At 37.0% G+C, this 20,584-nt stretch overlaps 2 protein-coding genes across 6 annotated transcripts; one reads left to right on the forward strand and one right to left on the reverse strand.

The window, feature by feature from the left end:
* The first annotated feature begins 1,448 nt into the window (after window positions 1-1,448).
* On the forward strand, window positions 1,449-8,114 carry LOC137717885 (uncharacterized). 4 transcript variants are annotated; one of them, XM_068457383.1, is made up of 16 exons: window positions 1,449-1,606; window positions 1,734-1,768; window positions 2,230-2,370; window positions 2,485-2,544; window positions 2,641-2,742; window positions 3,926-4,009; window positions 4,090-4,208; window positions 4,323-4,424; window positions 4,728-4,844; window positions 6,172-6,237; window positions 6,338-6,404; window positions 6,688-6,741; window positions 6,829-6,918; window positions 7,175-7,222; window positions 7,331-7,369; window positions 7,516-8,114. In XM_068457383.1, exons 2-16 carry the CDS (start codon window positions 1,757-1,759, stop codon window positions 7,621-7,623), a joined length of 1,209 nt encoding a protein of 402 aa, XP_068313484.1. In that variant the 5' UTR covers window positions 1,449-1,606; window positions 1,734-1,756; the 3' UTR covers window positions 7,624-8,114. The 4 variants fall into 4 exon arrangements, with proteins under 4 accessions (XP_068313484.1, XP_068313486.1, XP_068313483.1 ...); XM_068457385.1 differs by having other exon boundaries at window positions 1,451-1,606; window positions 2,251-2,370; XM_068457382.1 differs by lacking the exon at window positions 1,449-1,606 and having other exon boundaries at window positions 1,617-1,768.
* Window positions 8,115-8,837: 723 nt separating this feature from the next.
* Window positions 8,838-12,717, reverse strand: LOC137717571 (protein ETHYLENE INSENSITIVE 3-like). 2 transcript variants are annotated; one of them, XM_068456980.1, is made up of 3 exons: window positions 12,579-12,717; window positions 9,509-11,410; window positions 8,838-9,391 (listed from the first exon to the last, which is right to left on the reverse strand). In XM_068456980.1, the coding sequence occupies exons 2-3, from the start codon at window positions 11,214-11,216 to the stop codon at window positions 9,333-9,335; spliced, it is 1,767 nt and encodes a 588-aa protein (XP_068313081.1). In that variant the 5' UTR covers window positions 11,217-11,410; window positions 12,579-12,717; the 3' UTR covers window positions 8,838-9,332. The 2 variants fall into 2 exon arrangements, with proteins under 2 accessions (XP_068313081.1, XP_068313080.1); XM_068456979.1 differs by having other exon boundaries at window positions 8,838-11,410.
* Window positions 12,718-20,584: the final 7,867 nt, after the last annotated feature.

The following is a 20,584-nucleotide window of genomic DNA, read 5'->3' on the forward strand; positions in this document are numbered from 1 at the left end:
CCAAACTTGCATTTCTCTGACTAGTCCCGCCTAATCCCGTCCAACGCCCGCCTAATCTGATCTTCGATTTTTTAGCTGATTAAGAGTTAAGCGCAACGGTTGACTACCTTCCAGCACCTAGGCGCTTCCTAGATCGATTTTTAGAACACTATACTAAAATACCAAATTTTTTTCGACTTTCTTTTAACAATAATTCTCTTTCTAAATCGATTTCTTTCTTTCCTTAAATAATCGAATTCTTTCTTTCCTTAAATAATAAATTATTTCTATCCCTGAAATAATCGAATTCTTTATGCACCGTTTCTTTTAATTCCGAGAAAACAGAAAAGAGAATGGTACTTGTTAGCAAGGTAAGGCGATATAAGTGCAAAGCTAGACGAGCGAGTTGACTTTTGGCAAGTGGTGCCGCGCTTTCCTTCCCACGGCAAACATTCCCGCATATAAAAGCACTGTCTGGCGGTGTTCGGCTTCCGGGTCTTTCAACTCATCATTTCCTCAATTTAATTAAATTTATAATTCATTAATCAGGTTTTTTAACAACAAAAACTCATATCTAACATTTTTTTTCTTTTTTAATAAACAATACTAAGGGGAGTGAGCGGTTTAGTTTCACAATGGGTTAATAATAATACGATTTAAATTTGCTTTAGTAAGAATCGAATTTGAAAGTGAAAAAAAATATCACTAGACTGTAATACTAAGTGATCATATGTAACCACTTATTAACAAAAATTTTGACGACCCTGCAAAAAAAACTGTAAAAAAAATATTTAAAATAATAATAATATAGTAAATTAAACACAAAATAATTTTACTAATTTTTTTTAAGGTTCACAGCCGAATAATATCCGAATAATATCACTAGCCTATATTTTTTCTTCCACATATTTATCTCAAATAAAATAAACTTTAAAAAAAAAAAAAAAAAAAAAAAAAAGAGGAAACGATCCGGAGGTTCCTCAAACCAATGAAAACTAGAAGTAAAATCTAAGGCCAACTTGGCTGATCTTAGCCGCACCTTTAACGAAACGACGAATATGACAAATTGTAGAGTAACCAAATCCTCACGGACTCTCCCGGACATCATCCACCAACAAATCCAAAGAGGATGGCCCCCTCCTCAAGCTCCCAACCCCTTGAACGACTTGCAGAGCATCGCTCTATAGGACAATACATTGCATATTACGAATCTTTTAGTAATAAAATAGTATTAAGAAACAGTTATAAAAAAAATACAACATTTTCAACGAAGAAAAATCGTTTTAAAATAATTATGGAAAAATTTTAACGGCTACTTTATATTTTAACATTTTCTCAATTTTGTTTAAACATTAAAATGCACATGGCTAGCATGTGTACAATTCTTATTTTAATTTAATTTATACCCACTTCCTTGTCTCTTCGTCTCCTCTCTTCCTATACAATAATTAATTCCAATTATTTATTTTTATTTATCGGTCCTCTGTCTCCGTCAGTGTCCAACTTTTCTGTCTGCTTCTTCACTGGGTTTTGATTTGAAAAGCGAAGGCGTTGGGTGTTTTGCTTCTGGGATATCGACACCGTTTCATAAGGCTGGCACGCGTGTCTTTTGGCATATTACTGTACTGTATGTTTGGCTGTCCAAAGACTCCATCTTTTTCTTCCCTATTCCTTTCTTTACCTTCAGACTTTTGTGTTACAGAATACTTGTCCTTTTAACTTCTTCTTCTTCTTCCTCTTCCTCTTCTTCTCAGAGTTCCCTAAAGTTGCAGCACAAATGATCAACCCTGTAAGCCTCTCTCTCTCTCTCTCTCTCTCTCTCTCTCTCTCTCTCTTGTTTGATTCTACTTAACTGTGAGTTTTTGAGACGGGGTTGTGATTCTCTTGGATTAAAGATGTAGGCTTGCAGCACATTAACTTGAATAGTTACTGGGGATAGCGACAGTTGTATTGCTATGTTGAAATTGGAGTGATGAATCGGTTAAATTGTTTTTCTCTGTTTGCTTATCGACAATGTTTGGGGGAAACTTACTGTTTCGTGTCTTTTAACTGCCTAGACTTGAAAATAATTTCTTGGGCTAAGAAATGAATTGTTTTGCATCGATTTTATTTCGGATTCTGGACGAATGTTTATGGCTAGTTGCGCAGTGAAATGACTCTTATTTTCGTCCTTACTTCATCTGCTAATCGACCCCCTTGAAGGCTTGATGGGATCAAATGTGATACAATGTGACTAACTTTTAAGGCTAGTTTCCTCATTGTTTTTGTCAGGCCGCGGCGCTGTCTGAGCCGAAGAATAGGTCATTCTACTGCAGTCTCTTCATTGTAGCTTCTTTGATCTGCGGGGCTTACTTCATCGGTGGTGCAACCATTGCTCACGAGTACAAGGAAGTATGTCTGTTTTTTTTTTTTCTGTTCTTCAAGTTGTGTGCGCCTTTTACTTTTGTTCTGCAAGTTCTGTATTACCTGTTATCAATTAAATGGTCACGGAAATCTTTCTTGCAGAAATTAACAAGATGGAAAGTGGTCTACAATAGGCAGAATACAAATTTTCATACGTGCAAGGTTTGCATCTTACCGGGAATATTAAGTGTTTTTTTTTTTTTTTATGGCATTTGAAGTTACTTCTATTGCTGAATTTGTTTTCCTTTTCATCCTCAGAATCGTTGCCAACCTTCAGGGAGTGAGGCATTACCGGAAGGAATTATTGCCAAAACATCTGACTTGGAACCGCTGCCTCTATGGGGTTCATCTGTGAAAAATGTACGCGAGGCTATGGCGAGTTTTACTTCAATACTAGATTCATTCCATTTATGAAACTATATAGTTCTTTCTTGTTAATTGATAAATGATAATGCATACTTATCCTTTGTATGAGAAGCACGGGTTCATGTTGCTTAGTAGTTTTTTATCCCCTGTTTTCTGTGTGTCTTTTATGTATCATTTAACTAAGTCGAGAGCATAGTAGTAAGCTAGAAGCATCTTAATTGGATTGACATGTTTTGTTAAATTTTACATGGTCCTAAAGCTAGTGAAATTTGTTTTCTTTGGCATCTGTCTGAAGTCCTGAACATTGTTTTATTGTAAGTTTCATTGTCAATGTAATGCAGGTTGTTGTTTACAAAATGGTAATTTCACATGTGAAGACATAGCTCTAAAATGAAATGAACTGTTGCAGGTCCCTTTTTTTCTCTAGGATATTGGTGGGTGTATACTATCGACGTACTTATTACTCATTCATTTTGGTAACGTACCTTGGTTTTAGATGCAAATTCTCATCATACCTTGCTCAGCAACCTCAGATAAAAGGCCCCGTCTGATAATTATTCATTTTTTTAGTTTTAGTTTTCACTTTCTGTGATTGAGATATGAGGGACGGATATGGGGAAAATGAGGGATGAAGAAGAATGATGGGATGAGAGGGAAAGAAATAAAGAAGCACGAATGCAAACAAATCTTTAAAGTTAAAACAACTTAGCATTTGTTTTGTATGCCTTTTGCATTTGTTCTACATCTCTACCAGCTTAAAATGGTTTTGCTTGACTGGTTGTTGTGTTTTCTATTTCCTTCCTGAACAAAATTGCTTGTGGCATCTACTGTCCTATTAAATTAAACATGCTCTTGCATCTGTTTGCTTTGATGCAAATCATTCTCAATAGACTGCAAAATATTGAGAGGGATAGGGCTAAGAGGAGCGAAAAGGGTTTTCCATGAGATGGGAAATGAAAATATTAGCCCCATAGAATTTCTTTGGGACTTTTTGTACAAATAAGAAAGTTCGAAATTTCTAGTTTAGGGACGTAAATTCTTGCTTCCACCTGGTTCATTCCTATTAATATTCATTATCTACAATGGTATACATTAAAAGGTGTTTGTGCGCTTATATGTTTCTTTTATTCTTTTAGGGTGTTCATACTGCCTAAAATTTGCAAAATTCTTGTTTCAGGAAAACTCAAAACCTTCTAAGAGCTTGCTGGCAATTGCAGTTGGAATAAGGCAGAAAGAAATAGTGGACAAAATTGCCAAAAAGGTAGTGATATAATTGGCTCATACCCTTCACATTACAATATTCTATCCATATTATCTTAAACATCTGCTGTTGTATTGCAGTTTCTATCAAGTGATTTTGTTGTTATGCTTTTTCATTATGATGGTGCGGTGGATAAATGGAGGGATTTACCTTGGAGTGATCGTGCCATACACGTGTCTGTGATGAATCAAACAAAATGGTAAGGGTTATTCTCTCACATGGTCACTTGAACTGTAGCTAGTTACCTTTGGGCAGGAATACTCTATACATTTGTGGATAACATTTTAATGAAACATATTGTATGATGACATAGGTGGTTTGCCAAACGTTTCCTGCATCCAGATATAGTTTCGGAGTACAAATATATTTTTCTTTGGGATGAGGACCTTGGAGTTGAGAATTTTAACCCAAAACGGTAACCAATGGCATTTTTTATTTTTTTAGAATAATCTTGGAATTATGAGCACCTATGCATGCGTTTACACTTTTGACTTTACAAATGCCAAATGAAAACTAAATAAGAGCCCTCCATTCACAAATATTAAAATATATGTTTTTTTCAATTATAAACTCGGTGCAGAGCTATTGTAGCAACTGGAATATGAAATGTTGTAATCACGAAGTCATTCAGTAGTAATGTTTCACAGATAAGAAAATAGGAAACTGATTTGATATCACATAGAGACGTAATGCATTGTGTTTGGAACATGTCCTGCAGATATGTATCCATTATTCAGGAAGAGGGACTTGAAATATCACAGCCAGCACTTGATCCTGACAAGTCAGAGGTGTATCATCCAATCACTGCACGTGTGAAGAAATCAAAAGTGCACAGGTCAGTGTAGTATATTTTCTTGAATGTGGATTTCCTGTGGTAACTTCATTGTCTAATATATGTAGAGACCAATGTAGTTTAGGACTCTTCGTCCTTGATTCCATCCTTGGTTTAAACGTTGTGCCAATCTCTAAATACATTGTTTGAAAGTCGAGGAACAAGAATGCCAAATGCCGATTGGGGTTTTGTTAATAAAAATTTCACTTTTTATCCATCCGCATCTTAATTCAGAAACTAAATTTCCTACTTGAATAATATATGTAATGTACTACAGCTCAGCTAGGCTAACACACACAAAAGCATTATATTGTTTAACTCCTTGAAGAAAAGTTGCTGAGCAACACGTCACTCTTTGTCTAACACTCTAGGAATTGTATAGGGAAGTCAATGATCTTCTGAAACGAGGCCTCATCCTGTATTTACTTATTCCATGAAACACTAGTAGGATTCTGGATTATATGTAGCTCACTATTCTCTTACTGCCCTATGTAAAAGTCCACAGACTACCCATAACTAACAGCTAGCAGCTGCTCCTTCCCTATTGGTTAAAATCCTTGACACGGTCTACTGACTTGTTTTTTGCTTCCTTGGTAGATGACAGAGTATGAAACCTTGAACCGTTAGATTAATCTATTGTCACAGTTCCCTATAGGACCAAGGAGTATCATTTCTACTCTCTTGCTGCAACATACTAGATAAGGCATCAGGTTTACTTGAGGCTAAGTTATTTCATTTAATAAGTCAATAAAATTTACACCCCTTCGGAGAAATGGCTGTTTTCTCGTCAGTGTAGAGAGAAATTTGTATTTCCTTGAATATGCACCAAATCTTAGTGCTCTGCAGTACAGTAACAGCTATTGTCATAAGACCGCTTTTAAATATTGTAGCACACTTTCTTTAGTTTAAAGTTGGGTGATATGTTGAATTCAATAAGTTCAGTGATGGAATGGATATTGTAGGACCTCTCCATTCTGGTTACCTGCTTTGGCTTAGACCAGGACTGGCCCGATGGGTAATCATTGTGCAATTTCTGTGTAATTATCTAGTATACATAAATTTCATTTGGAGTTTTGTAGAGGGAGAACTGCGGTTGAATTGAGAGGAATGGCCAAACCATATATATTTGCTTTGTGTTCTTGTACTGTTGATTTCTGTTCTCTTACTGTTGCTATGGTTTCTTTCATCAATTGCTTTCTGGCATAGCAACCATTTTGGCGTTTTGTATAAACTTGTACTTCTCTTAATATAAATTTTCTTTTCCTCAATTTGGGATATCAAAACATACATAGAATTGAGTTTGATCGATCTTCGCCTAATTTTTCAACAGAAGGTTTCATAAATATAAAGGCAGTGCAAGGTGTGACGACCATAGTTCTGCTCCTCCTTGTGCTGGGTAAGAAACTTCCTGTCCGCTATTTTCTGTGTTGTAACTCGGATAAAGTATTTTTCTGAATAGTTTCCTTTCGGGTGTTTGGTATGTTCTGTTATAACAGTTGGGTGGAAATGATGGCACCTGTATTCTCAAGATCTGCCTGGCAATGTGTATGGTACATGATCCAGGTACATAATCCTTAGTAAACCAATACCAACCACCTTCGCAGTGTGTTTACTTATTTTTGGTAGCGTACAACTATTTACGACATTATATAAATGAGTATGTGAAAATAGATTTCATCATTTATGCCCGCCAAATTTTTCATTAATGGTGACGCTGAATGATCCATGTAATTTAAACACAACAGAATACCTTGTAGTAGAAACAACCATTAAACGCAGAAGAATATTTTGGAGAATTTGTACTATTTGTAAGGAACTTTCTGATGATTATTTATTATCCTTACAGAATGATCTGGTCCATGCATGGGGCCTGGATGTGCAGCTTGGTTATTGTGCACAAGTAAATTTTCCTGCCTTATAGCTTCTACTTTTATTCTCTTGGTTATTGTGCACACGTACTTTGTGATAACAGAACTTTATGTTTCAGGGAGATCGAACACAAAACGTTGGTGTGGTTGACTCAGAGTATATAGTTCATCTTGGTCTTCCTACGCTCGGTGTCTCAGATGGCAATAAGGCAAGCATCATGGCATCCTGGGTCGTTTAACTATTTAAAATAGTAACGTTGAGGACTTGTCTTGATTGTTATTCCATACATCTATAGCAGATGCAACATCATTAGTGTGAAATACTTGGATTGATGCAATATGCAGTTTCTAAACATTTCAAACGTGATTATTTATTTTGTTCTAGCAGGATAAATTCGTCTATGGTTTTGACGTTCCATATTATTCTCTGACCTTTTTCTCTTTTCCTTCTGTTCACTTGCATAGGTGACCAATGGCCCGGATCCTTCTCAGAAAGGGGACTCGAAAGCATTGGTGTGTTCTGCATTTTTTTTCTCTACTTTTTTTTTCCGTTCAATGTATTAGATTATTTATTGACCTATAACGTGAGTTCTAATGTGAGTTCATCATTTGTAATTTCAGGCACCATCTTCCTCGGATAAAGTCAATGATCGATCTAAAGTAAGCATTCTTAAACTGCTGTCCTATTAATATCGAGTATTTCTCCTCCATGCATGCCCATACACATTTGTAGACGATGTAAACATTTTATCAGTTCATTTACATTGCTTGCAACTACTTATCTGGCGAATGCTATTTGCTGGCAGGTTAGGATGCAGTCCTTTATTGACATGCAGATCTTTAAGGAAAGATGGAGTGCTGCAATAAAGGAGGATAAATGTTGGGTTGACCCGTATCAACTATCAACAAACTGAAGCGAGCGTAAATTATATTTATAGGACATCCATCGCGCAACATGCAAGGTCGATGGCCATCCTTGTACAGACAACAGAACTCAGAAAAGCGTAACTGTGCATACATTTAGCCTGTGAGGATATACATTGCAAGCGATGTATAGATTTTTGTGGTGACGCAAATTCATATCAAACAGCTGACGACAAACATTCCAAGACCGAATGGAAGTTGTGATGTGAAATTGACTCACCAATGTTGCATAGCTGGTCCATGGTGACACAATGCATTGTTGTACTCCAGGCAGGAAAGATAGGACCGGCTTTCGTGTTTGTGATTGTATCATCCATTCATTGTAAATTTCATGTCGATGTGTGAAGACCTATAACCTGCGTAAGGCTGTTCGGAATAGTATTTCGAGTGGGGGAGGTTTAGAGCTTCTGTTTTGTTCTGCGAATTCGCTGTCTGTTTGTTGTTAGTTTATCTCAATTAAAATGCAGATATAAGATTATATCTCAACACCGATTGACATGATTTTGATATACAGAAGCAAATCTTTAGGGGCACGTAACGTCTGTAATGATAAATTTTGATGGGTATGTTATAAATAATCATGCTGCCGCGGTTTCGTTATTAGAGATGCATTTTGGTTCTCCGACTGTTGCGGGGACTAGAAACTTGGGTTGGGTGGTACTAGATGCCGGTTGCGAAAGTTACGGCAGGGTGACTCCAAACTTGTTATTGACACCATACTGGGCTAGTTAGACTCGATCTCTTGGCGGACATGTTTTTTAGGGAGACGAATTTCCTAACGGATGCCGTTACTAATGCGTATCATTCTGATGATGAGCTCTACGTATGAGGTTTAAAGGAAAGGGATCCTCTTCGGATCCATTCCTCATAATCCACCAAGTCCGGAGATCCAGACCAAAGAAATTTGATCCAACGACTAAAGTTATTATAACTTTTAAAGTGGATCCCTGTTTATAGCCGTTTGATCAAATTTCAACGGCCCGGATCCCTGAACTTGGGTGGATTAGGAGGAAGGGATCCGAAGAGGATCCCTTTCCAGGTTTAAAGCACAGAAATCCAGCCGGCCATTGAAGTGGTGGCATCCCATACACTGGTGACTCGTGCATTGTAGAATTTTTGTGCAACAGATCAAAATAAATGGAGTTGATAGCAAGAACAGTTGAAATCAATCTCTTCCAAGGAAACAAGCAACAGGTACAGCTAGTTATATAAAAACCACCATATATATAGATGTCTTGTGTGTATACATTACAAAAACCACATGCCAACATCGACTTTAGCAACCGGAAAGATGTTTCCAACACTTCGACAAAAGCACAGAACATCAGATTGGGTTTTCCGGTCCTTTATTGGCTCTACTCGATACTGCAACTAGATATATACCTATACTTAGATGACAAAGTTGCAGTACGAGAAACCCCCAAGTTCTCGAGGGTTTTAAACGTCTAACAAGTCCGGCAGATAAATACCCAGCCAAACATAACGAAGCTTCTCTATTTGCTCAAGAACTGTGTAAACCAACCCCCACCCCACCCACGCCACCCCTAAACACAGATTTGGGATGTAACATATTAGCAGTCATATAAACATCTAACACGTCCAAAAGATAAAAAGAGCAACTAAACTTGAAAAGAAGCTCTCACCTAAACAGCGTAACTCCAACACGCAGATTGGAGCAGTTAATATAAGAAACCCCACTTCATGGGAACCAGGGTGATGCATCTTGGTTCACCGGCGGGTCCATAGCATTATAACCAACTGGTGCCAAGTGAAAGGGGGAGTCAAATCTTATGTCAACATCTTCGCTGGAATTGTTTCCAAATGGAGACTCAAATGCTATCAACTGATCAAACTGAACTTCCGGGGATGACAAACCTGGATGAAGCATAAGCACGGGGGATGGTTCCGACATGTTCATGTTGCGTCCTATGTCCACTCCTTGACCAAAGAAGTTATCATTCACTGGAAATTGATAGTTCGCCTGCTGCTGATTGCGATCATCTATAACATTGAGGTTTCCAGGATTGCAGTTATTGTTCTGCTGAATATTACTATCATAGAATGACATAAGCTCCGATATCATTTTCTGCCCATCCTCAGCAATTCCAAGTCCTGAAGCATCAAACCTACCTGACTGGTTCAATGGTTGTTGAATTCCAAGTCCCGAATCATCGAACATACTTGACTGGTTCACTGGTTGTTGAATTGCTGGTGTAGGTTGTTGAGCAATGGGTAGAGAGAAGCTCACAGGTTTCTCATTGTGAAGCTGAAAGCTTGACATTCCAAGCACTTGTGAAGAATTACTCCGGTGTGGACAATTCAACTGATGATTGTTTCTTGCAGTTATGTCAAGAAAGCCTAGGCGATAATCATGATACGGGCACTGCAGATATTCACAGGTGTAAACCTTCTGATTTAACATCATTTGTGGCTCTTCAGCCAGCTGCTTCCTCTTTTGACCAAAATCGGAGTTGATCTCAATAAGCTCTCTCTTAATCTGAGGTCCCAGCCTCTCTCTTTGTCCAGTGGCTCCAATGTTGAAGTGATTAACAAGAGGTTTGCAATCCTCTATTTCAACATTTTCGTCATCATCAACCCCTTCGACATCATAATCACTAGTTCCACTGATTGCTAGAGAGTCATTCCCACCAGCAAATGGAGGTGGACATCTATCAGGATATAGCCTCCGGGCCAAAGCTTCCTCCTGGTTTAAAATGGCTAGCCAAGTGGCACTCTCCTTAGCAGTCATTTTGTCCTGCAAACATTTAGACTGACAAACAAGCTTGCGGATCTTGGCAACATCTGGTGACATGTGCTTTATCACAGCCGTGAGAACACCAACCTTCCAAGCCTTCTTCAGATCATGAGGCTTCTTGTATGGGGGAGGACCCTGATCCTTGGGCAGATTTAGTTGAGGCCACCATTCCTCATTACCAGTAGGCCACCAAGGTGGGGCAACACCCTTCTCCAATGGGAAACGTCTTTGGGGAGGATTGCAGTGCTGCATCAAAGCTGACAAAAGTGAACCAAGAGTGGTGTCTTGGAGCTCCTGCAAGGTGTGAGGAGTGGATGCCACCGCACTGAAGTGTTCATTCTTCCCAGGGACTGAATGATCTGCCTGATACTTAGAAATGGCAGCTGGGCCATTACGATCAAATCTTACTTTTTCCTTCCACCATGCTCTCAGATTGTCAGAAGCGCCACTCACTGGTTTTCCTTTTTCAGGGATAATTCCATAAACAAAACCTTGAGCTTTGCAAACTTCCATCATTTTCAGCATATATTTCAGGATTCCATCTTGTGCCCGTGACATCTTCTTCCTCCGAGCTTGTTCCTGTGATTGACACTGTCTTGCATTGTCGACTTCTTCCTTTCCCTTAGTTTGTTCTTTAAGCTTCTTCTTCAATAGCATTCTATCTCTCCACATCCTCTTCTCGAGCTCATCAACATCCGTTTCGTCATCACTATAATCCTCCTCCACTGTCGCCTCTAGTTCATGCTCTGGAGCTGCATCCCCTTCCCCAGATGGAGCAGAAAGAAAGTCAAGATTACCACAGAAACCCAGCTCCTCAAAGATCCCCATCAAGCACTTATACAAACCACGTCAACTTCTCCGCCCTTCTCTCTCTCTTTTTTTTTTTTTTTTTCCAAACTTCTCTGCCCTTCTCTCTCTGTAGAAGATTTCCAATCTTGTGCACAGTTATTAGCTTTAAAATTTCTGAGAGCCAAGGTTCACCAATAAAGGATAAACCCCGAAAGTAAAGAAAATCGAATTTTCTGCAAATGAAATAAATTTCAAATAACTCAGTTAATACCACAATTGTAGCAGATCATAGATCAGGTACAATGAACTAGCAAGTAATGACTTAAATTCGATGAAAGTAAAAACCAAGGAAAGTACATAATTTCATAAATACGATTAATCACAAACGTAAAAAGTAGCACAATAAAGAAGTTGAAACTGCTACCATAAATTAGAAGGGTATCAAACCCGCAACTAATTCAAGCAAGCAAACAAAGAAACGTAACGGAACTCCTTGTTTTCACATACAAAATGAAAAAGAAAATAAAAGAACTAAAGATAATCCCAACGCATGGACATCATTACTACAAGCAACAAAAGATGTGGTTCTCGAATATCCAAGAAAAAAAACAACAAAACAACAAAAAGAAGAAAAATATATCCACCAGCATCATGAAAATCACGAGGTATTAGCAATAAAAACCAAATTTAAGTTCCACGTAATACCCAGCAACTGCGAACGGACTAAAGCTGAAAGAACAGAGCCAAGCACCTCCAGATCTACCATCTTCCAGATTGAATTTCTTTACAATAACACGGTATTAACGAGCATTGACAGAACCAAGTTTCCGGTCTTTTATTATTGTTTACACAAACTGACATAGCTTATACGCCGGTTTACAGCAAACATAACACCTATCTAAGCAACATGATTCACTTATTAATCCGTTTTCATCATTTAATATAAACCCGGAAATTGCGAGTAGCCGTCTTTTCGGATCAAAACGTTGTTTACGCATCAATCAATCCAGATCCAAACATATCATTTCCAAATTTTGCAAAACCAAATATTAAACACAACAAAAAAAAAAAACAAAAAAAACCGGTAATAAAAATCAAACCAAAAATTAAAAAATATGGTAAACAGCAAGAAACACCAAACAAAACTCAGATAGAATCCATTGCATACACTTGCAAATGAATAAGAGAAGAACCCTAGAGTGTAAGATACGGCAGAGGCAAACAGATCAACCATCAAAAACCTTGAAAAGTCACAAAATTGAGAACAAATATATTAATTTATTAATTATGCAGACAAGAACAGATTAACCTAACCAATAAACAGAACAATCAGAAATGAAACAACTAGTTTTCATTTAAAAAAATTCAAATTCAAAAAAAAAAAGCGGAAAATGAAGGTACCCGATTGATTGAAATCATGAGCTGGTAGGAAGCATTGAGGCTCCTCAAGCACTCTCTGATTGCTCACAGAGAGAAAGAAGAGAGATTTTTTTTTTTTTTTTTCTAGTCAGAGGGGAGAGAAGAAGAAACGAGAGAGAAGATAAAGTGGTGGCTGGATATAGGGCGTAGGGACAAGGATACGAAGTCTAAGCAACAGTGGTTAGGTTAGGTTTTAACCGTGGTTAAGGCGTGGGGTAAACTCTTGGTTTCTGGATAAGGAATAAATAGATAACAACATCTCCAAAGGAAATGTTAAATTTTAAATATAAAGTTTAAATTTGACGGCTTACATGTCACTTTGATATCATTTATACTCTTCATTCGATATGTCAAATTAAATTATTATTTTATTAAATTATTTTCTTTTTATAATTTCTGTCTTATATTTTAAGTTTTACATGTATAAAAATGCATATGACTTAACAACGGAATACCAAAAGCTGTGAAGAAGAAGAGATGTGCCACCAAGAAGCCGTACGCAATGAGAGATTTTTGAATGTGACCGAAATACATAATGGTACATCACATTTTATTATATAAATAGTGAGATATGTGTATTAAAAAATTAATAACTTAAAAAAATATAATTTTCTACCACTTATATGAAAATATGTGATGTACTACCCATGTTCTGGTCATAATAAAAAATTTCTTTTACGCAAGGTCTATTGTCGGTGCTATCCTGGAAATGGTGAAAATTAGGCTAAACTTGAGCTATCCTCTAGAATCAAGTTTGTTGGGAGATTAGTTTGGTATTGATGTGCTTTGAAAAAAAACTACTTCTGTTGTATTGTGAGAATAAACTCATTTTTGCTGCTTCATGTTTTCAGCTTTTTTTTTCATCCAAAACTGTGAAAATAAGTTGTTTTTAAGTATTTACCAAACACATTTTTAAGCTTAATTTTTTTTTTATACCTACTTTTTATAAAACAACCTCAATACCAAACCATTACTAAGTTTGGTGGTTTCTCAAACCACATCATTTCCTGCTGAACACCTAGACCTGCACTGTAACCCTATGCGCCGCCTAGTTTGCTTCCCGTCGGACATGGCAAAAATCATACTGAGGGAAGTCTTGAACAAGAGCTCTAACATCGTTAATGATTGGCCCCAGCAGAGGGTAATCCTCCCAGTTTATTTCATTGCAGCAATGGGGGCAAGGGAGTCTCCATCGAAGATCACAACGTTCTGTTTATTTCATTGCAGCGATTGACAGCAAGAGCGATAGCTGTCATTACATATCATATCATATCAGATTTGGCTTCTCGGTTGAAAATCATTTGTTACTGTCCTTTATAACTGTTAATGCTGATTTAAACATTTTAACATATCAATTAGAGATGTTCTAATTGACTTCATTTTTATTTGTGTGGGTCGGGTCTGACTCTGAACTTACTTTGAAGGTTTCACTTAGATGTTTTCTTTTTCCCTTTTCCTCATCAAATGTTAGTTGTTTTATGGAATTTGAATAGAAATTGTTTACATCATTTCACTAATAATTTATTGGGGAAATTGCGTAGATTTTATCGAAATGTTTACAGTGTTTTGCTTGATGTCTCGTTATTGCTTTATAGACTTAGCACTTTATACTTTGAAGTGACACTAATGTGTCCTTTTTGAATTATTTATGCCATATGATGTTATTAGGTAATGATGAAGCCATAGAGGAGGTGCGTCCACACCTCCACTAGTTGAAATCAACTTTGAGAGCGAGAATATGTCCCTCCGGTTTCTTTGAACCTGCACAAAAACTTGCAATGTCGTTTGTTGTTGGGCTACGCAACACCTGCTGCTGCTCGCACCAACCTGCCATACTCAACACCCACTACCATTGTTTTGAAAATCCTCCTTAGTGCCCCTTAAGTGTTAGGTTGTTGGTTACCATCCCGATTAATTTTTAGATGTTTGAAAATTAGTAAAGTGCGCCTAGACCCGCTTATGTGTCTACCTAACCTGTTTAGGTTGCGACTTTCACCTCGACAGAAAATAAATAACTTTCATTTTGCATTTTATTTATTTTTTTAAGAAAAGATAAGGGTCTTGTTGAATACTTGGATGAACATTTATTATATGTTTATTCCCCATGTTTTCAGTATGTTTTAATATATATTATTTTTTTTACAATTTATACATCCTAAGACCTACTCCAACCCTTGGAGTAAAACTCAAATTTTAGGTTCTAAACCTCCCCTAACTTGCTCCAACCCTTAGAGCAAATATGAGTTTTAACCCAAAACTCATTTCTGGAGCAAATTTAAGCCAAGATTGCCCCTAGGTTAGTGGACTGACCCACCATATATGTGCATTTTTTTTTTAGTTTTATATTTTCAAATTCATTAAATCCAACTACTAAGATCTAACATAATCAAATCCAACGATAAAAAAAAAAAAAAAAAAAAAGATCTAACGGTTCAAATTTAAATCCAACGGCTAAAGTAATTTAAAAAAAAAATCTTTCATGTGTTTCATTGTGACAACCCGTCCCTAATTTTACGATAATATAAATTTTAAAAGTGTGAATTGATGAAAATGCCCCTAAAGGCAAGGATTTTGACTTCCGTTGACCATTTACAGAGATGTATGACTCCTTTTATATATATATATATATATATAGCATATAGCATATTTGCGTAGTACTTGTTGATATGAGTGCGTGAGCATAAACGGAACGTAATTTGGAGCTATAATGAGGGAGTTACTAACGTTTAAAGTCAAGGGCATTATAGTAAATTTAACCTTCACTCTAGAAGGCTCCAGAATTTATGGAACCATGTGATGTGGCATGTGTGTGGCTGAGATGAAAGGAAAGAAGAGAAATGAGAGAGATTGACGGCTGTGATGAAAGGGAGATGAGAGAAAATGAGGGATTAGGGAGCTGCCCTATCAGAAACAAGAGAAGGGAGGGGAAAAGAGAGAGAGAGAAAAAAAAGGGAATGGATCCCTTTGAAGACCCGCGACCCTACCCGAGTTCCGGCGACTTTCCCGACAGTTTTCCATCCATTTTTCCGGCTTTCCTCAACCTCCCATCACCACTAAACCTCATCACAACCTCCCATCATCCCATTCTAGCCAAAATCGACAAGACTTGGTTATGATTTCACGAAGTTTGAACCCGTGGGTGACGTTGAAACCCTTGCCCAAGATCCACCAATTCTGAAACAATTTAATTCAATTACCACCACCAAAACACTCCTCTAGAGGTCAGGAACAAAGCCCAAATAGGTTTGAGTGCAGCGGAGCACCAGAGGTGTTGGATTGAAGCCATCCATTTCTAGGGTTTCTGGCGAGTTTAAGTGAAAATGAGGATTTTCCTGGCCAAATTGGACTTGGCCACAGGTATAAAACTTTCTCTACTCATTGAGATCTTCATTTCTGTGAAATTTGGTAATTTTTGGAAATAGTTAATTTTTCTGGCGAGTCGGGGCGGCGCTTGGTCTGACATTAATGGTACTAGCGAGGACTCGCCTCGACTAACAATGGGGCTAGCTGGCCTTAGCGTGTCCCCTCCAAAATCATGGGACTAGCTATGATACCTCACTCTATTCTCACCTCCTCTATCTACTTTTCTCGTTCTCTCATGGTTGCTCACGTCCTAGAATCACGTCATATCCCTCTCCTCGCGTCCTCTATTCTATCCTCTATCCTGCGAAATCACACCACCAGAACAAGCATAAACTGACCTGACATGTCGACGTCGGACTGGCAGAAAACAAAGTTGTCAAGGCGGAAGATCTGGCCAAAGGGGCCGGATCGGATGTTGTCCATGGTACCGGGCTCAAGATCCATGAAGACAGCACGAGGGAAGTACCTGCCGCCAGAGGCCTCATTGTAGTAGATGTTGATCTTCTTGAGCTGGAAATCGAAGCCGACATCTTTGCGGTACCTTCCGGTGGGGTCAACGCCGTGCTCGTCGCAGATGACCTCCCAGAACTTGGAGCTGATCTGGTTGCTGAATTGGCCTCCCTGGATGTGCAGGTTCTCTCTCTCAAAGAGATGAGATTCTTGAAAGTTGTGGAATTTGGACGAAAAAAAAGGGAAAGGGAAGAGAGATTCTTAGTCCAGAATTGTGGAATTTAGACGAAAAAAAGGCTGAGGGCTGAGAGAGGTTTCTTAGTCCAGAGAAAGTGTTCTAGAACAAGAAAAAGAAAAAGAAAAAAAAATAAACAAAATTAATTATTATTATTTTCATTATTCTGCTTTTTAGTCCGACACTGCATCAAACGCTTCACAAAGATAGTCCAACTTAGTCTAGTCTAAGCCAGTCCAGTCCGATATAGTCTGGTGCAACAAACACAGCTTGTAGGGCTTAGTATGCCTATATTGATTAGTGAGTTATCCCATATAATATATACATTGTTTGACTTTTAGAGTTAATCGTTGACTTTTTGTAAAATTTGACGGGGACCCTCTTTAGCGTATTTCGATGCACTTATTCTGAATCCGCCGTCCTTTTTTTGAAATTCGACCATTTTAGGATAGTTCCTTTATTAGCAGTACTTTATACGAAAATGCGTAATTTCATTAGCATGTTATATTTACCTAAATGGTTCCATTTCTAGGTGAAAAGGATTACAAGGACTCTCGATGCTATGAGGCGAGTTTGACTCAGCTACATGATCTGTGAGTGGCTCTTTTCTTTATATATACTAGCATTTGCCTTGTGTGTATGAACACATTGTTTTAGAAAATGAGAAGGAGAGGGGGAGAGAGAGAGATAACGTAGGGGGAGTGGGAGGTTTTTGTTTTTGGTTTTATTTATTTATTTTAATATTAGAGATATTTTAACATCACCTGTAAGTGAGGTTTCAATAAAAAACAGTAAAATTTGGACTTATGAAATTACATTATTGCCCATCATTTTTTTTGTGTAATAGAATACTAAGTTATCTTTTCACCTTGTTTTAGTTTACAAAAAAGGTTTCATTAATTAATAGAGATATAAAATATATAAATGTGTATATATATATATATATATATATATAGGTTAGTTTCCATATATACAAGCATTAATAAATTCTTTATGCGATTGCCTTGATTATATTTATGGTCATGAATAGTATGATATTGATTAGAATTGTTGAATGGCTGTGGTATGACCATATTGATGTTATCTGCTCATCGTTTGCTACACTGGTGTTGGTACTCGCCCAGTCCAGGGCCAGTCCTTCACATGTATGTTCACATTGCACCTACGTTCACTTTGGATCCATTGTAGGTGTCAGTCCTATCATATAGGTTGCCATAGGCAACTCTGACTCATATGTGCTGCGCATAACGCCAGTTTTCATGTGATTGTAGTACTAGAGCGTATATTATTATTACACCTAATCATGTTCATGTCAGAATACCTTTGCATGAACTCGTGTGTCGGCATGTGTCGATGAGCACCTGATATGATATGTTGCTTATGTCAGATATTGTGATTATGGATGTCATGCCCTTATTTACGAGATATTGTGCCGTAATGAATTCATGAGATTTTGCAGGCTATGGTAAATATTTTTTTACTATACGTAATATGTGTATTTTAGAAACTATACTAGTTTTATAGTGAAAGGTTATTATGTTTTTAAAAAGGTTTTTACAAAGATTTGTTTCTAGGCCCACTCATCCTTGTTTTTTTGCCCCTCCAAATTTTATTGCTGAGTTTACATGTCAACAAGGATTATTGGCAAATCTTGGTGTAGATGATTACCTTCGATGGTATAATTCTCACCTTATTTTACTGTATTGTACTTGTGCTTTAACATCACATGTGAAATGACTTCATTTCCACTCACTGCGCACTCTATTACTTAGGCACTTTTAGGTTTTAAGTTTATACACATTTTCCACATCACTACCCTTTATGGTTTCGTCAAATTCCAAGTGTCGGCCAACACAGTGTGGTTTGGAGTCCAAGTGGACATTTCGGGTCGGGGTGTGTCATTTATATTCTTTGATAATGATCTATCAGTTTCATGGTATCGGTTTAATGATTTTTTTAATATTTATCGCAAGCTAAATATTTTTAGATTAAAATATTCGTAAAATTAAATTAGAATAATCTACATAATTTTTTATTTAGAAAAAAATACTGTAACAAAAAAATTATCCTAAATTTATTTTTAATAATTTTAGACTAAAAATTTAATGCAAAAAAATTAAAGCAAAAAAACTATTTCCAAGTTAAAAATTATTAAGACTAGCACCATTCTGATGTCCGATTACAATCAGTACCTAGTTGCTTTTAAAATCTTTCCTACTACGTGAGTCAAATCTGTCAGTAATGCGTATAAAGTTCCTTTTTTTCAATTTGACCTTGCACCGCAGTTAATTTTTTGTTGCAATTTGTTGTACGCAAATTTGAAGAAATGCCTAGAGAAAAGAAAAAAGAAGAGAGGAAAAAGAAAAAGGAAAATAATTGGCTGTTTGTTTGTGAAGCCCACACAGGTAAGAAGTTAAAATTTGTTGGTTTTCAGTTTTTAAGGCCCACGCAAAGGTTTCTATTGTTTAGGCGTTGTTGGCATCTGCAACAATGTGCTTAGATTGGTGATCATTCATGTGACGTTGTGTATGTGATAAATTGAACGTTTTTATTCGTTTCTTTCAATTTTATTCTAAAGATTTTTGTGGAGCAAAAAATAATCAGGAGGTGACATGTGAATTTTTGGGCAAAAATGACAAAATTACCCTTGAGGAGCACCGGAATTCCTATGCGCGAGCAATGGACAAACATCTCACAATCAAGTCAAAAGTGCCCAAAATAGGTAACAAATTCAAAGTTATTTCATCCATCCTCATCCTATATTTTCCACAAGGTAATTATTTCATAACCTTCAAAACATTCCATATAAATTGAGTTAATTGACTAATTAATGGATTTATTCCTAATCAATCCATTAATTACCAATTAAATCACTCATTTCACACAAAAATAACCCAAAGGGCTGGCTACTTTTTCTCAAGGGGACCGGCCATTCACTACATATTCAACCTCATTTCCTCTAAAAACCTAAGTCCACACTCTTGCAAAACTCCAAAAACTCTCTAAACACTTTTCTCTCTAAGTTCTAACTTTGGTATTGGAGGTTCTTTGGCCAAAGCCCCCCCCCCCATTCATCGTGGGCAAGTGAGGCTCTTGGCCTTGACCCTAAGGTGTTAATTGTTTTGTAGGTGCAATTTTGTTCAAGATCAAGGAGGAAGAAATTTGCATCCACAATTTTGATTGTGTAGACCTTATGAATCTTCCAAGTCAACTTGACAATTATATTCATGATATGAAGATGCATAGTGAGTATTCATCAGCAAAAGAAATTAGTGATTTTTCAAAGGAATTGGTGAAGGCTAGGAGGTGTGAAAGCTAAAAGTTAGTGTATTCGTTTCTTACGTTAACTTTTTGTGGTAGCAGTTACGACTGCTTTAGTGGATAAAGCGTTTTCTATTATGAATATTGTAAAAACAGTCATGCGTAACAAAATGGAAGATTAATGGTGAGTGATAGCATGGTTGAGAGAGAGAGAGAGAGAGAGAGAGAGAGAGAGAGAGAGAGAGAGAGAGAGAGAGAGAGAGAGAGAGAGAGAGAGAGAGAGAGATAGATCATTTTCCTTTTATTGATAATGAGCCCATTATGCGATATTTTGATTACATGAAACATCGCAAACAACAATTACAACTTGTTTGTATTGATAAATGAATGACTTTAATATTGTCTATTATCTAAAATGATTTGTTTGCCTCCAATTTTTTTTGGAACCTTTTACCCTCGACAATTCCTAGTTGTTCATGTGACAATTTAACAAGGATATTGACAATTTTATACGAAACAACCAAAATGATTTAAGGTAGACAAACGGAAGGACCAGTTATATTGATTTTCATTGTCATGAAATAGAGTGAGGAGTAATGTCAATCTTATGGACTATTTTGACTAAGAGCTCGATTGGAAGTGCTTTTAAAATGATTAAAAACGTTTTTGATGAAAATAT

Source organism: Pyrus communis, chromosome 15, assembly GCF_963583255.1.
Source record: "Pyrus communis chromosome 15, drPyrComm1.1, whole genome shotgun sequence".
NCBI classification, from domain to species: Eukaryota; Viridiplantae; Streptophyta; class Magnoliopsida; order Rosales; family Rosaceae; genus Pyrus; species Pyrus communis.